The 19127-nt window shown below is 25.2% G+C and overlaps 1 protein-coding gene across 1 annotated transcript in view; it reads right to left on the bottom strand.

Annotated features, from left to right (window-relative positions):
- Positions 1 to 17121, bottom strand: part of LOC129981539 (supervillin-like) — a 33575-nt gene extending 16454 nt beyond the window's left edge. The window contains exons 1-12 of the mRNA XM_056092455.1: positions 16939 to 17121; positions 15466 to 15682; positions 14309 to 14414; positions 12297 to 12510; positions 10127 to 10219; positions 8862 to 9042; positions 5877 to 6037; positions 4499 to 4636; positions 3314 to 3450; positions 2055 to 2234; positions 1523 to 1642; positions 627 to 783 (exon numbers count right to left, since the gene is read on the bottom strand). Of these exons, the coding sequence (XP_055948430.1) occupies positions 627 to 783; positions 1523 to 1642; positions 2055 to 2234; positions 3314 to 3450; positions 4499 to 4636; positions 5877 to 6037; positions 8862 to 9042; positions 10127 to 10219; positions 12297 to 12510; positions 14309 to 14414; positions 15466 to 15650 (1672 nt within the window). The 5' untranslated portion in view covers positions 15651 to 15682; positions 16939 to 17121. The remainder of the gene's footprint in view (positions 1 to 626; positions 784 to 1522; positions 1643 to 2054; positions 2235 to 3313; positions 3451 to 4498; positions 4637 to 5876; positions 6038 to 8861; positions 9043 to 10126; positions 10220 to 12296; positions 12511 to 14308; positions 14415 to 15465; positions 15683 to 16938) is intronic.
- Between the last annotated feature and the right edge of the window lie 2006 nt (positions 17122 to 19127).

Here is a 19127-nt window from a genome sequence, read left to right as displayed (position 1 = left end):
TTTCATACACAAATATTTACCAAAAAAAAATTTATAACTTCTGAATACTACAATTAATATACTTCATCCATTTTTTCTTCTTCATAAAGCTATTCAATTTAAAACAGTTTATAATGGGTGTAAACTTTAAACAAAAATAAAATGAAGTATTAAGCAACTAATTTTGCATGAAATTAAAACTCAAAATTCATATTTGGGGCAATAGTTGTTTTCAGCAAATCAAATAATTTCTCAAATACATAACAATTGTAGCAGTTGCATTATTCTACAATTTTCTTTTGGATAATAGGTGGCGATGCCAGATTAGGTGTGCATCTCATTGTGCATTGCAAATGTTATTATAATGAGATAAAAAGTTGTTCTGTGAAAGTGTGAGCACATTCATTTCTTGCCTTGTCTTCGTGTTTGATTTGTCTGAAATGTGATCATTAAAGATATGTTCCAGAAAACATGGATCCTCTTGCTTCAACAGCAGAGATCATAATGATCTCCATTCTACCATACAATACAATTTCACCAATGTTAAGATTGATTGAAACATGAATTCTAAATGCTTGTTATTCAGTTTAAGTCAGCATTTGAATTTAAATCTTTAATTACATTAACAATTTTCAAAGAGAACTTACCAAACAATGCATTAAGTGGATTTATATCACATTCTGAGTAATTGTAACCTTCATCCCAGAGATCCTTTGCTAAAGACATGGCTGTTTTTCGAAGTTCAGTACCTGCGTGCTTTCCACACCACACATACATCTCAGCACCAAAATCAAATACATAGATCTATAACACAAAATATATCAATGCTAAAATTATCATTCACTGTAAAATCCTTTTAATTCTAAATATCAATATTGTGAATAACTATGTTACTAATGAGAAACATTTAATTGAAATATGTTCCAAATTATTAAATTACTATAGTATTTTATAAATTTAAAAAATAAATATATTATTCTTTTTATGTTAAGATCATATGTATATTTATATGTGGCAACATTAAAATTTAATTTTAAAAAGCATTAAGGGTTTTCAAAAATTTAATAAAAGTTGTCAATTTGAATCTTTAAACTCCAAAATTCAATCAGCTTTTGGATATAAAATTTCCTATAAGATACACTAGAATTTTTTCGAACTTTAATTCACACACACACACACATATTATATTATATATATATATATATATATATATATATATATATATATATATAAAAGATAGAAAATTTTGAACTTATTAACATGGGCAGCTTTATTTAAACTTTCTTAAAAATAATTTATAAGACTATTTAAAGACTTTCATAAAAATAAATTTATATTATTTATATGACCATTTCTTTTCCCTTTTTAATCCAATGCAAAAGGTAGCCTAATAAAATTATCTTTATTAAAAAAAAATTTTTTTTTTTTTTTAAAGTTTTTTTATGTGCACCATGTAGTTTAAATTCTGCCGTAACCTAATTAATAAATTAAAATGCATGGATTTAAATATATTACAATTAATAAAAATCAAATATCAAAATACCATATCTGATTTTAACATTTCAATTTTTGGCACAGCACCACAAAATTCATCACAAGGCTTCAATTCATTTTCTTCAAGTCTGTATACAGCATTCGTATTAACAATTGCAATTTCATAAAGCTAAAATAAATTAAGCATATTAATAAACATATATATAAAAAAATGTTAATATGTATTCTTAATTGTGGGTTTTGTAATTAATAATTTTGGAAAATTAATCTCAAAAATCAGTATAATTATTAATTTAGAACAAAGAATTCAATTTCAGATAATATAAGAAACTGGAACATTATTTTATCAAATTTTAATAAATTTTTTCATAGGTTGTTTTATGCTTATATACTACAAAATAGTATTTAGTTAAAATTATTTTAAGAATATATATAGAGCATAAAGTCTTAATTACATTCACAATTTAAAATTTTTTAAAGGTAGCTTTTTTAAAAAAAAACTGTAACCCAAGTATAAAAGGAAAGTGAAATATTTTTTAATTAATATTTTCTAAAAAAAACAGGAAATAAAATTCAAATACTTCATCTTCATCTGGTGCCCCTGCTGCACGGATTTCATCTTTTTTCACAGATAAAGCATTGAAAAATTCTTCTTGCAGCTTTTCATGAGAACTGTTTTCTTCTTCAATTATAATAACCTCTGACTGACCTTTGAATCCCAAGTCTTTCGAGCTTTGAATTAAATTTGCAACTTCTGCAGCCTATAAAATTTTTTTCCATTTATTTATAATTATTTTTGTTAAAATGAGACAATATGTAATACAATAATCAAAAAGAAATATTTTTCCCTTCAAAACAGTACAGATATAAAAAAAAAATATTAATATTATTATTTAAATTGAACAATGCAAATATTTCATCAAGACTAAATGATGGAATTTTATATTGTACAATCAGATATAAAGAATAAATTTCTAAAATAAATATAAATTTCATTTTATTAAATTAATTTTTAAAGATTTAATGAAATATATATTTTAAAGATAATTACTCCCAATCTCTATTTTACATGAGAGTGATTTATGAAATTAATAATAAAAATGAATATTATGAAATTTTTTCAATTGCTAACGATTTCAGATAATGTTATTTTAAAATTAGTAACACATAAAAGGCAAAAATGAATATAGAAAAAATAAAACTTTAATCTCTCAAATGACACTGACATAACTAAATCATAAGTTTAAATAATTTTCAACAAATTAAAAACAATTAAATTTATTCTACACAATTAGAGAATATCTATGGGAATATTTTGAATTAGCTATTGTTGTTTTACTTGGCTTTAATATTATTATTATAGTTTTGTTTGTTTGCAAATTATACTGAGAAAAACAACCAAGTCAATCAGCTATCCATTCTCCAAACTCATTGCAAAATTAGTGAAAGTATCAGACCCATTACATTAAATTCAATATACACTAAATCTATATAAACACAGAATCATCTTTTAAACATAGTCTTAAACATATATATATATATATATATATATATATATATATATATATATATATATATATATATATATATTTCCTTTTAAAGTCACGATTCTATTATAGACATCACAAAAAAAAAGTCACTGCTGCAATTTTCAACTTCTGCTAACATATATCTTTTTAAAAATACTGCAATTTATTTCTACATTATATTCATCTGCATGAAAATTGATTATAATCATTTATTCATTCATGTAGGTCCTAAAAATTTAATTTTAGCAACATATCACATCATCTTAAAACTTTATACATATACAGTATAAAACAGAGTATTATGCATTTACCTTCACTCTCTCAATAACATTACTGAATTCTCCATGCCAACAGTACACTTGATTGGGAGTGACAAGAACATAGCTATCACCATGGTTCAAAGAGGCTGCTTTGGGTTCCACTAATCTGACTTGAGCACGCCGACGTCCTACATTTAAAAAAAATTAGAATACATATACAAATTGGAATTTTTACCTTTTTTTTACAAAAAAAAAAGAAGAAAAAAAGAAAAAAAAGTCCCAAAAGAATCAAAACTAAATTTATTGTTTTACAATTTCCCACAGCTCTTCAATGATAAATAATTAATAAATAAAATCAAAGAACATAAATGATTAAAAATATACCACTATAATAAAATTTTGAAAGGATGTATAGCAAAATTTAACACTCTTTATAACATTTTAAAGTTCAATGTTATATTTAAAAAGGCAGGGGAAGTTAAAAATTAGAATAAAGAAAATTACTTTTTATAAAGAAATTTACATAAGAGTTAGATCAAACTTGGAAATAAAGAAAGAAAAAAGTGATAGTTTAATTTATTGATAAAAATATTTTTCTTTTATTTTAGAATAGAGCAAATAAATACTTTAAAAAATGTAAAATTAAATGTACTACATATGTTATATACTTTTAGAGAAATTAACAACACGTAAGGGAATAATTAAATCAAGTTTAAAAGGAAATTCTGCTAATAATTATATGAAATTTTATGAATAGATTTCATACACTGTTTTGAAATCTGTTTTCATTTCATTCATTTTATGTTTATTGTAAATTATTCATCATTTCTAAGATAAGTATTTGATAGATCCTTTCCTCCCAATCCAATAAATAAATAAATAATTTGGCAACTTGAAAACAGATCTTTAATCAAGGATAACAATTAAAGCTCTAAAATAAATATATTATAGAAGATTTTATTAGTTATTTGATTGTTTGATTTTTATGAAAATCAATTAATGATGGAATCACATTCACTTTATTTGTCATTGATAAAAATTTTATGTTTCAATCAATCTTAAACTCACGCAAATTAATTATTTGGAACAATAATAATGATTTAATAAATAAGAACAATTGGAAATACACAAGGCAAATGTTATTAAATAAATAACTCCTCAACACTCACTTCAAATTTATATAACTTTCAACATAGTAATGCAAAAAACTCCAGAAAATTTAATTATTGCAAATACCTTTTATTTGTAAAAGAAAAATTTTGTTTTCAGAAACAGGGTTGGCAGGAGATCCTTTTTTCAAGGCAACATTTTTGAAATCTTCTGTGCTTGCTAGGCCAGCTAATGCAGACATAGCTAAGCTAGAACCTTTGGCCACTAAAAGAAAGAAAATTTTATTTCGAGATACAGAAGGATATAAAATTTTCTAAAATATTTTGCTTTTCATTGAAAATTTCACTTGAATTTTATAAAAATCACAATTTACCACACTTTTTTGATTATTTTGTATACCTATATTTTAACTTTTAAAATAAAATTTCAGAAAATTTATATCTTATTCAAAATAAATTTTTTAACTGATTAAAACTTTAATATTTTAAATAATTTTTTTTGGATTGAGATATTTTTTAATAATTAGTTTAAATAGTATATACTGAAGCATAATGAAGAAAATCAAGAGACCTAGACATGAAAATCTACACTTTGTATCTAAATCTGAGTGCCAAATTATTTCATTCAGCTCTTTATGTTTCATACTATGTTGTGTCATCATTCTTTGAAAAAAACTAAATTTCATCCCTCTTTTAGAAAGTATTTTTGAGTAATCATATTCAAACAGACAGACATAATTAAAAAAATCTTTTTTTTTTCAGGCTCAGAGAGGTCTGATATATGGAGATTCATCAGAATCTTGTGTTCAAATTCTTTGACAATTATAATACTTAATATACTTTCTACATGAAAAAAGTAAAAACAATTTTATACTAGTCATTCCAACTTAAAGCATATCATATTTTGAAAACTTAATTCCTTTTTCAATTTTAACACTTCAATATGAAGCAGTATCTATCAACTCAATAATAACACTTAAAATAATGATTAAATAATTCTTATTATGCACATAAAATATTTTTTAATTGTTGCATTTAAATTTTATGTTATTAAAAATAAGATAGCTAGGATCTGGAAAGTAGTATATTCTCTCATTTCCACAACACAGGCAGGAAGAAGAGGATGGATTTCACAGATATATTGTAAATGTATACCCCTGGTGAAATCTAGGCTGAAATCTCAAGATTACAATCACAAAATTAGATACAGCATAAAATTTGGCATTTCATAATTATTGGTTTTTTTTATCTAGGACCACAAAGAAAAGTAATTTAATTTTTTAGGATTAAACAATGGAGTCAAATCATCAAATTTTAATACATACCCATTGATATATTCAGAATAAGATCTCTGTTTATTGCAGAAACCTTATTCTGTAATAAAACATGTATTTTCATTTTATATTTAAAAATGTCATTATAACCACTCAATAAGCAAATAATACACTTAATGTGAATGATTAATAATTAACGATTTTTTTAAATGAAGCAATTATCATATATACATCTTTCAATTTTCATTCTTTCTAATTCTCTCTCAGCAACTCCTCTATAAATTTCTTCATAATCTTGTTTCAGGTCAGAACGTGAAGCCAAAAGTCTCAGGGGATTCCCAGAAGAAGCATGCTTTCTTTGAATTTTGAGCTTTTCTTTTCTTTGACTTAATCTAAAAATAAGGAAGTATATTTAGAAGAACAAAGGATACTATATGCAATATAAAAACAGATTCTTCACATTAATATTTGATTTTACAAGCTCTTAATTAATGAAAGCAGCCTATTTAATTTCTTTATAATTAATATTGCTAAAATGATCAAATATATATAAAAAAATAAAAGCAAATAACATTGCAATCAGTATAAAAACTAAAAAAAGCAACTATGACTCTTAATAAAATTTATATTTCATTTAGCTTTATATTAAGTGGTTCACTGAAATTTTCTGTCTCATCTTAGCCAGAGCTTTTATAAGTTGCTGCATAAAATATACCACAATTAAGAGAACTTGGCTCCTCATGAATATCTCCATCATGAAATAATAATTAATAAACACAAACATGCTTTATAGAATTATATTTTCCCTTGTTAATTTTCTAAGTAATGTAGCATGGTTTTTTTTATTTTTTTATTGCTTGTTGTCAACTAACTCAAAAGAGTTTCTTTTTTTCTATTGCAATTTTTAAACATATGATTACAATAAAAAATTCGCAATTAAGAATTGGCAGAGCATAAAAATCAACTATTAAAGTACTAACATACATGAATAAGCCACTTCTTAAAAAGCTACCTGAATCCATTGTTACTTAAAATAAGAATAATTGTAGGTTGATACTCAACAAACTAGACTATTTGACTTAAAGCAAATATACTTGGCTCATAAATACCTTGGGAAGGGGGGAAATATGCACCTCGGAATAAGTTTTTAAAATATTAATTAAAAATTAAACAAATTTTATTGCTTTTACATGCAAACTTACAAAAATATTGCAGCACAAAAATTATTTTTACATCATTTTAAAATTTTAAAATAATAATTTTTTCTATGATATGTCAATGAAAAATTACCATTTTTCACAGATTTCATAATACCAAATGAACATCAGTTTTCCAACATGAATACAAAAGTAAATAAGAACTCTGAATGAATATTAAATGCATCATGAAAATAATGTAAAAACATAATTATGAAAGAACACCAAAGTTATTGATATAAATCACAATTAAAACTGCAGATATATTTTCATTTTAGTTTTACAACCTCAATTACTGTCGAAATTAATACAAAAAATTATGAAATATGCAAAATAGTGAAATCAAGCTTCTGCCCACAACATAAATCATTATTAATAAATCAGATTTTAGGAAAGCAAGGAATATATTTCCTTATTTCTGAGAACAATCTGTAAAAGATTTAAATTTGGATTTAACATACTATTAACTTGAAGAAAAATGTCAAATTTTATATTGTTTTAGGCTAGAAATTATGTTTAATTGTTAAAAGGCTACAAATTATAGAGTGTATCCATTTTTTAGGAATTTTAGGGAAGCTAAGGCAAATGCATTGTAAAATGCACAGAATAGAGTAAGGATTCTAAAATAGTATAAACTATATATCTTATCAAAATTTGAAGCTTAAAAATATTTTGCTAAAGAAGTTATTAAGACCAAGTTAAATAAAATATTTAATTGAAAATTTCAGCAGTCATGAATCTTGGGAAACCAGCTAGTCACCTAAGGTGATTAGTCTTTAGTGTATAAACTCCCTTGTCCTAAACAAGTTCTTTATACACGTTTAATCTCTATTATGATAATATAAAAAAATACTCTACCACTAAAGAATATTTTTTGATAGAAACAGAAAATTTTATTAACTTTTAAATTTAATAAAAATATTATCTTAAGTAAGTGCCGAAACTTCTTAACAATCAAAATTTTTTTATCTATGATAATATTTTTCTGAAGATGTCAATGTTGAAGGAATTTCCTTTAAAGCAAAATTACCATAAAGTGCATAAGATGTTCAGTAAAATATTTTCTAAAAAAGTGACAAAGATGAATTTTTTTTTTTTTTAATTTTAATGCTTTCTAATTGCTAATAAACACAACAAATGACTAATGAACAGTTTCTTACAGATGCAAGGAATATAATCAAGAATATAACCGCAGATCATAATATTTATAGAATATATATATATAGAGAAAAAAATATATTGAATGAGTTGGACAATCACTCAGAAGAAAAATAAATGTAATGCACTAGTCAAAAGGATCTGAAAACATTCAAATCATTATTTTAAATAAAACAAGATGCATGTTAATAGTTTCTTAGAAAAAAAAAATGGCCTACTACAAAAATTACCAAGCTATTACAATTTAACAACTGATAAAAAAAGGGTATATCATAAACAGTCATAATAAATGGTATAGATATAAAGCTTAGTCAATTTCCATCACTGTCAAGTACTAAAAAAAATTCGTTCTACATTATACTGAAAAGAATGGTTTGGGCAATGTTACAGTTTATCACCTATTTGTAAAGAAAAATTAAATGCAGATTTTTTAAAACTGAAAATATACAAGTGATTTCCAGTACAGCCTTTAACAGAATTTTTTTTTTTTAATTATTAATAATAGACTTTACAAGTAAACTATTTGAAATGAATTATTTGACAATATATACACACTCAAAAATCAAAACATATATTATACACAAAAAATAAACAATTTTGCATGCCCACACAATGCAAATGAATTTCTTTTATGAGGAACTGAAATAAAGACGAATTGAAATAAAGACAAAGAGTAACACTTTCTGAAAATTTAAACTCAGTTTTAATTTCATGCTTTTTACTGCATCTTTTATATGAAATTAGTATGTATTTAAGGAATTAAAAAAAAACACCATGAAATAGTTTAAATTACAATTGATAATTTTTTTAATAAAATTTTCTTTTAAAATGAATTAAAGTATTTAAAATAAAAAAAACTTACAGATCATGAGTTTCAGAAGATATAAATTCAAAGACTTCATCAGATATATCAAAAGTGCTGACACTTATTCTGTTCAATCTGTCTTTCACAGATTTGAAAAAGGCAGTGAAGCTTTCATCATCAATTTTAGGAACTGAAACTGTATTTACTTTAGTTACCTTTTCAAGTTCTAATGTACTACCTATAAAAAAACATATTTAAAAAAAATTAAGTAAAAAAGTCTTGGAAACAATTAAGGTTAAAAGGATATGAAATTAAGAAATAAAAAATATAAAAATATTTGTATATCCTCCCAAATACCTGCAATAAAAATTTATAAAATAAAATCCTTAATCTTAAAAAAATAGTGGATCTAAGAAATTAATCCTTTTCACTTAAAATAACATTACAACATCATTGGGTTGCATGTACTTTATAAACTGAAAGCATATATAATTAAGTTAATTTAAACAATATTGACAGATCTTTACCAATATCATAATTACTAATTTTGTTTACTAATGAAAGTAACTGCATTATGATTATGAATAAAAAAGTGGAATTATATGTGTTTTAAAGCTAATACCACTGCTCTGGCAACACTCAAGTACAAAGGGTTAAACACAAATCATTTGTAATATTTTAATTTAATTCATAATATTTTTTTTTAATTTTTCATTTACAAACCTGAATTTTTTTTAAATATTTATTTAAATATAATTTAATTTAAATATTTTTGATATATTATAAGCCTGTATTTTTCAGCCTTTTTTTAAAAAAAATAATAAAAGCATTTTGCAAAATTTTAAATTAAAAAACTTTGAATTTTTTTCATATATATTTTTAACAATCAGATAATATTTATCAGAGAAAGATTCATCAGAGTAATTAAAAATAGTTATGTATCTTTCCACATTGAGTTTAAAATATTAATATATAAATCTGGAATCAGACATATGGAAATATATTGATAAAATTCACCTAATAATTGCAATTAACCTGTCATAATTCATTAATTGTTGTTTATTCTTGTATTCTTGTATATTTTTTAAAAACATACAGATTAAAGATTACATAAGAAAGTTATAGCAGCATTTTTCACATTCAAAATGTTTTTTTAAGATCTTAAAATGAAAATCTTAAGTTCTTATTGTGTAGAACTAAAACAAGAACAGAAGTAAACTAAAAATAAATTTGAGATTCACTAAAGTCCTCTACAGGAAAGGATTTAACTATTTTTTTAGAACTATAAAATGAACAAACTGATTAACTAAGATGCAACTCACTAGTAGTAATCAGGGAAGACTGGCTTTTACTTAAATGATAAGGAGAAGAAGGTGTGCTCTGACTAAGATAGCTGGAAAGCTCTTGGATGTTGGCTGGAAAGGGAGACAATTGCATTTAAATAACTGATAAGAAAATATTCATCATTTAAAAATAAGAAAGTTGAAATAATAATTTATAGCCTTGCAAAAGTGCATTTGTAATATATTTAATTACATCAATGTTAATGCAATATAATTAATTTAATAGTTCTTGTACCATAAAATATAAAACAAATAATCAAATGAATATATTAGACTTAGGGTGAAGAAAATTCTAAAGCAATAGAGTGGATCAAATGAAAGAGAAACATTGGTTATAATTGGTATTTTTGAACAAGTGTGAACAAAATGTTACGCAGAGGAAGACCAGAAGATAAAGACAATTTTTATTGTGGAATGGACATGCCTTAAGTAATCACAGGATATGTAATGGTGGTAAGCCAACAGAACTGTCCAGCAGACAATTAGAGGTCACTTCATCTGCTTCTGCTAACAACAATGAACAAGAAGTTATTAATTTTTTAATGCCTGAATGTGTTAGATTTTGAGAAGGTAGAATGTTGTTGTCTGAAAATACACGACCACTTACACACTGAACTAGTCGATGAAACTTTAGTAAAAAGTGCTGAAATACCTACCATATAAATTCAATCTTTGGCTATACAAATTTGAATTATTCGTTCCAATGAAAATGGCATTGAAATATTGCCTTTTACACTTAGATAGCAAAATTATGGACATTCCTTGAAAGTGGTTTGAATTCAGGGTCACAATATCTATGAATAAAATACTCACTGCTTAGTAAACCAGTAGGACAAGTACTTGTGGAATTTTGGTAATTATTTTTAAAAATAAATTATGACATTTTATAAGTGACTTCTGATCCATTTTCATTTCATCCCCCACATATTGGCAAAATTTAGGCTCATTTAAAAAAAATGTAATGAATCATCAAAGTGGTTAATATAACTTTTGCTATTCATTATAGTTAGCAGATAATTTTCATTAAAAATATACACATAATTTCATTTTATAATCTGCAAAACAGACATTTTTTATTAATTTCTTTATAAAGTTTAAAGTCTTAAAATTATTCAGATTTCAAAGATTCAATTACATACAAACAAGGATGATCCATACATATAAAAAGCACATTTCTCAAAACAGAAATTTATAAAATAAAAATATAACCAACACTTTATTGAGGACAAAAGTTATACCATACATAGATAAAATAAGAATTCCAAATAAGCTGAATCAAAACAATTTTTAAATCATACTTTTATAAGTAAAAAAAAAAATTATTTTAATCATTTTAATTTTTAATTTCCAATTTATATCATAGAACTTTTAAAAGATTTTATTCCTATTAAATAACAAGTAGGACAACTTTGTGAAATAAATATTTCAAAAATTTAAATGCTTAATTGATAATTTATTCTGTCAACATGTGAATTAAGAACAACCCAATTCACCAAAAATATTAGGCAATATCATCAGAAAGACACAAATATACAAAATTTCATTACTCTAGCACATCAGCAGATGAATGAAAACATACAAAATTCCAACATCATGCGCAAGCAACAAGTTGAAAATATATGCAAATGCCTAACAATATCAACTATTAATTAATCAAAATCATTTTCATATTTAATTTAGCAAAATGAAGCATTTTAAATATTTGCCAGAACTCTCTTTTTCTAATCTCCCCTACACCTTATGAGTTCAAAGATTATTTTACATATAGCATTAAATAATAAATGATATTTCTATTGACTTAAATTACGCAACTTTAAAAAAATGTGCAAATAAAATCAACTGTTAATTAGTCAAAACCAATTTCATATTTTATTTAGCAAAGAAATAAATAATAATAAATAAATAAAAAATAAAATATTTACCAGAACTTTTTTTTTTTAGCCTCGCACCCATTTTAAGAGTTCTAAAATCATTTTACACATCATATTAAATAATAAATTATGCTTTTACTAACTTATTCTAGGTAATATGTACTTCAAACAATCCTTAATTGAAATTAAAGCATTTTATAAAAAAAGTACGATTAATTTATTTCAAACATCTTATTTAAATATATATATATATATATATGAAATCACAAATTTATTACTTGTTTTGCTTCTACTCTGAACAGGTTTTGGGCTATATTTCTTCCTACTAATAATTGGGCTAGCTTGAGGGGAATACCGCATTTGTACCATTTTACCAGCTACAGTGAACTGGCTGGCATCTTTGTCCTCCACTCTATTGCGCCACTGATCTTGGGCTTCTCCCAACATCATTATGCGATCCATCAGACTTTTGGGTCTCTCCCCACTTGGCCTCTATAAATTAGATAAATATTCATTTTTAATCCACATCTGCACAACTTCATTTAAACCATAGATTTCGGTAAATTTTCTTCAAATTGTACATAAAATATCAAAATTAAAATATGAAATAAAATAAAATATTGCTATGATAATTTTAAAAAGAAATTTTATTGAAAAACTGGTACAAAATTATTTCAGAAAGTTTTATTTCAATAAATACATAATAAAAAAATATTTTAAACAGAATAAATTGTAAAAAATATTAAGATTATTATCAAATTATTGCATTATTCGGAAGACAAATCAAACAAAAAAAATATAAAAAACAATGTTACTTTGAGTTTAAAATTCAGCTAATGGACAGATAGTATATGCCAAATAACAGTTACTTAGTAGTTTGAGAATACATAATTGACTTATTCAACACAGCAAAAAGAAACAATGGGATACATTTGGTTAAGCCTTTGCAATGAAATATAGCAGTCACATTAACAAGTTGATGTGAAAATCACTAAAATATAGGGGGAAAGGAACATATATGTTGAAATAACTATTAGGTACTGAATAATGAGAAAGTTTTTAAGAAAAAGAAATGTGCAAAAGAAAAAAAAATAATAAATGAAATTTATATTTTATTTTTTTAAGTTTTAAATTTTTTTAATCCCAGGTGTTATAGCTGCACTATACCACTTCCATGAAACCAAAGATTTCTAAAAAGTCCAAAAACAATAGCAGATTCCTTAAAATTTCAAAAATTGTAAAATTTAAACATTTAAGAATGTGATTGGGGGAGGCTTGATCTGCCTTGCAGGGATTAGGGAGGGGTATGAACCAGGCAAATTATTCTATTTTTCAACGCTCACCTAAGAAATTAAAATCAAAGTTATAACTTTGACACATGAAAATTGCTTAACCTTCCATTGGGCGCAACTAATCTGCGAGATGAAGTCACATTAATTGAGTACTCATATATACTCAAATACTCATACTAAATATACTCAAATGTAAGTGAAAAGTTCTGTTTAATATGTTTGTTTTAACATACATCCAAAAATTGCATTAATTGAGTACATTCTCTTAGATGAATTGCACCCGATCGTGTTAGGATTTGCATTGCGCCCGACGGAAGGTTAAAGATTTCTAGTATATATCAATTTAACTAAATGCATGCAATAATTTATGGTTCTGATACAAGCATGCACATTAAATTAGTTCTATAAATTTTTGTAGCTCATGGAAACTTTTTCCTTGATAATATTAATAATAAATGTTTTCTCTAATTTAAGGTGTGTTTTTTGTAACTAAAAGAATAACTGTATCTGACATTAAAGTGAATTTATTCCTAATTTCAACATATATGACATAAATTACTCTGCAAAAATTAATTGATTAATAATAATCATATTTTCAAAAAAATACACAGGATTCGTTTAAAGCTGAACTTAAGTTTTGAATACATAAAAATATTTAAAAGAAATTAAATTTTATTTTAAAAAGTAAGCGAAACAAATTAATATAAGCCATAAATGTCAATACATCTAAAAAACAGCATTCTATAAATATAATTTAATTTTTTTTTCTAGAAATGATTTTATATCCAGCCAATATTAAAAACATTCACAGCTTCCAATTATTTTTTTTTTAATTTCCTAATCAAAACAACTTTATAATAAAATAACTATCCGAAAATATTTTTTTTATCAATCATTCAGATTTATCATCTTCATTTTTTATTTTTAATAAATTTTATATTTACATTATTCAATTTGTAAGTAATCTTAACTAATGAAATATCACAAATACAATTTACCTCTTTCACTCTCATGACAGGGCCATCAGGTTTAAGCAGAATAGGGGGCCTTCCACCTAACCTTTTCTTCCAATTCTCAGATCCAGATCGCTGCAGGGCAGCCAATCTAAATAAATAAATAAAACTAAATTAATCAATATTTTCAAACACACTGAAATGAATTTTTAAAAAAACATACAAGTAAACAAATTCAAAAGAAATATTTATATGTTACAAGAGCAATAATACTATATATTATAGTTGATAGAGTAAATTTTAACTAAACATAACCAATTTATTATATTTAAAATTATAAATACTAATGAATTTTAAAATTCTATTGAAGTTAAACATGACCATTTTACAGGAAAATAAAATAACTTTTGAATAAAACTAATATTAACTACAGAAATTCCATAAAAATTAAATAGCACAGCTAACATAATTTTTTGATACAACAGCTAAATATGATTTGATATATATGGCTTTTGATACAACAAAATTATATTACTTTTGTAGCTGTTTATAAAAAATATTAATAAGATATTAATCATATAGTTTAAAAAAGCAACTGTTGTACTAAACAAATAATTACAAATTAAAGTTTAACAAATTATTGACAATTTTAATAACATTTAAAGAACAAAAGCATCCAATATACAGTAAGAGAAAAATAAATTTTAACACATTTTTAATCATACAAGTTAGTTTAATTCAATAAATTTATTAATTATTTAAAAGCAATTTTGAGATAGATCATTCAGTTTTCAAATATAGACAGACTATGAGAATGACAGATGAACTTTTACAAGACATGTCACAATTCCACATCATATCAATAGAAAGACATATGACTTGTAACATATGAATATACTACAGCCCTAGATACACAGCACATAATCAAGGATAAGGGATCTAAAACTTATGTGCTGCCAAGCCTAAAGCTAAGACCTTTTCACCAAGCCATAACAGTACATCAGTTACAACTTATGTGCTGCCAAGCCCAAAGCTAAAATCTTTTCATCAAGCCATAACAGCACATCAGTTACAACTGGTAGAAATTTTGCCATTTGATTAAAATTTTAGCAATTCAATCTTTTAGTTAGGAATGTTTGCAATTAAGGATTTCAGTTAGAATTGTTAAGATTTCAACTCTTTAGTTAGAATTGCAAGAATACCTTTCTGAAATGGATCCACCATGCTCTTCCACGATAGCTTTTTCTTCTCCATCACAATTTTGGGTCCTTATTTCAACATGCCTAGTCTTTTCAGTGACACATGTCAATCCATCAGAACTAACAGTAGTGATTTCAGATGACTTGGAAGTAACTGTGCTTGAGGATTTCACTTCATTCTTTGGCATTTCAAAGAAATACTCTACAAAATAACTGATGCCTGAAATAATCAAGAAATTAGAATTAATTAATAAATTAGATGTATGTCAAGTGAATATCTAAGTTAAATAATATATAGATATATATTGAGAACATCTTTGCTCCAACCTAAGTGTCAACATTTAAATTATGAATAAAAGAAACAGAAAAATCAAATGATTTACAGGAAGAAGCTAGATTTTTCAAATAAAAATTTGCCCATCTAAGTACTTTGCATACTTTACATTTGTTACCTTTCAAATCAAAAGTTGTTACAAATTTATTAAAATAATAACCTTTGTGAACAGAAAACAATTTCAATTTTTAAAAATCTAACTAGAAAATAATAATAAAAAACAGCACATATTAATTATTTTATAAGCAAAATTAAAGTTTCCAAAAGTTTCTGAAGAACACTCTTAATATTTGATATAAATTCCAATCCATTAAATCCAATAAATCTCATATTTCATTTATCAGAATAGGGGAATGCAACTCATCACTCAGTGTATTTATTTATTAAAAAATCTGTTTCTTGACATTAAAAAAGATGACAGTGACTAAGGACATAGCAAAGCCATGATTAATTAAAAAGATTAAATTATGCAGTATTATTCTACATAATTAAATTTATATATCTGAAAATGAATGCTAATTATATTCATTAAAAAATTATTTTAAGAATTCTGTTTGGTCTACCTTACAGTTTTTATATATAAATCTATTATTGCATCTATGAGATGAGTAATTGGACATAAACTGAAATTAATCATAATACAACAGGGATATTACCCAAATTGTAATTTTAAAAAAGTTACATTATGATCAAAATATTAAATTGTTAGAACACAAAATGATATAAATTAACGTTCATATGTTTCTGAATTAGACATAATAACTGGCAAATAAATAAAAAAATATTTTGTAATTTTTTTTTTCAATTTTTAAAATTAATTACAGAGATTAGAAATGATAAGCACTGACATTACAAGATTTACTTTTATATAATCGGTGTTTTATGAATTCAATTTTTTTATTGTTAACATATTTCATATAATTCACATTTTTTTTTATAATCTTATTAAAGCTGATCATACTATTGATAGATGTAAAGTGACTCATTGGAATGTTATGTGCTCTCAGTTGTAAAAATAAGAAATCGAATAGCGCAACATAATTAATAAAAAATATATTTCTTAAAACGAATTACAGCTGATGTAAGGAAAATCACGTTTAGTTATTTATAACACTTAAAGTAAAGTTTCAAAATATACTCACAAGTTTCATCTCACAAAATGCTGAAGTTGCAATTTCGCGGTATAGTCACTTGTCAAATAATAAAAAAAAAAATTGTAAACAATATAACGATACTACCAACGAATTAAAATATATATAATACAAACGAAAAAATACTCTACAGTAAAAATACGTAATAACTATAAATAACTACGGTAAACAAAACTCTCTATTTGCAATTGAAATATGTCAGGTACGGTTAACGTTTGTAGCATGTCCAGTATGTCTAAAAGTCCTTCAGATTTCGTCTGCTAATAAGGGTAACTAGAGCACATTAGATCGCCGGACTTTTATGGTTAGTTTCGTATTCAAACCCTTCCCATTTCGTTTAATACTCTAATGTCACTGCAAGATAACAAAAATGGATAGAGAAATTCATGGCTAACAATATGAAATTTAATTCTAGAAAAGCGTCATTTTTATTTGCGAAATATATGAAGATTCTCAATATAAATAGAGCACTCAATCATTTTTGAAAGCAAAACAAAACTCATTAAGAAATTATTTTCATTAATTTTCAGAGTCAAGAAGACAATTTTAGCAATTGCTCCTAACTAAAATAAAACATAAAAGCTACTAAAAACGGATTCCATAATCTTCAAATGAAAATTCATAAAACATTTTCATTGTCTTGTACGCCATTCTACTAACATGATAGTCAAAAAAGCATACTTCTAATCTTTCTTGAACTATGAATTTAATTTCTCAGCAGAATTACCCAAAGTTAAATCCAAAATAGTTGAAGACTTCTTATCCTAGGCCAGGTTAATGCAATGAAGATTCAACTTCGACTTTATTGCTCTGTCTTGAAAGCTCCGTTTGGAGCTCTGTCAAAAAAAAAAAAAAAAAAAATGAAAAAATGCTAAAAATTACTTCTTATATATTTATTGCTTATCAACCAAAATTCAAGAATAATTTGACAAATATTTCTTCTTACGTTGCCTTTGTCTACGCGCATAAACTTTCATTTTTGTAAGTGCGACATTCCAACGATTACCTTTGATAATATCAAAAAGGTTATGATTATTAAAATGTGTATGAATTGATTATTAAATTTCTGGAAGAAAAAAGAAGAGAAACAAAACAGGAATTGTTTGCCCGAAGCTTGCTAGTATACTCTGTAATAAAGGATTTAGTAATCCTTCTCCTACAAAAAAATTGTGGATTTAATTCTATCAATACTGAAAGACCCTAAACACCTGTTCAAAGAAAATACAAAGGTGTTATTGATCAGACAGCACTGCAAGATCCCCCTCCCCCTCTTTTTGTTAAGTATGGTTGACTAAATACCTGTGATGCGTGCTTTGTTCATTAGAGACGCTCGGCCAGATGGATTTATGGGGGGCAGGAATATTTCCTGAGAATTTTCAAACGATGTTATAACATACATCAGATAAGTAGGTTGACCTTTGTACCCCTTAAGAATACGAGCTGTCATTGCGGTTTTTGAGAGGAGAGGGAACCGTTATCATGGAAAAATAATTTTGGTTGTTCAGTATTCTGAAGTATCTAAACTTAAATGATCTTAGTAATGAAAGGGTTAAGGAAAAGAAAGCCATTAACATGACAAATGCTCCTTTTTTTTTTTTTTTTTTTTTGACTATGCAGAAACCAAAATTTGACACAGAACTACAATTTTAGTTGCGAAATCACATACCAACTTTCATTAATTTTAATCGCTGCCTTTCAGAGTAACCGCGTTTACATGCTTATTGTTGGTACCGATGTGTAGTAAATTGTAGACCGATAAACGCTTTGATGGATTTAGGTCAAAATTTGATACGAAGGCATAGTTTAGATTTTAAATCTGTGCACCAAATTTCATATATCTAGCTCTTTATGTTTTGTAATTATCGAGTTCTCTTCCACATGTACTCGGAAAGATTGACTTCCTTCCTCTCAATGAATTTTATTCAAAATTTGATCGAAACTTACAAATTTGAGAAAGACCAGATACCGAATTTCATTCATCTTGCTCAACGCGTTTTTGAGTTATCGTAGACACAGATAGACAGAATGAAAGGCAGACATAATGCCTCTAGTGGCACAAAATGCCCGCCAAAACTGCTACAATATCTTTATGATACCTACGGCATTCAAAATATTGACCAACATTGTATAGATATCTCACCGTACCTGAATGCCAATAACTAAAAGTTTCTTGGATAATG

Source organism: Argiope bruennichi, chromosome 1 (genome assembly GCF_947563725.1).
Source record: "Argiope bruennichi chromosome 1, qqArgBrue1.1, whole genome shotgun sequence".
Taxonomy (NCBI): Eukaryota; Metazoa; Arthropoda; class Arachnida; order Araneae; family Araneidae; genus Argiope; species Argiope bruennichi.
Note: the sequence above shows the minus strand (reverse complement) of the source record. Positions and strands in the feature narration are given on the sequence as shown.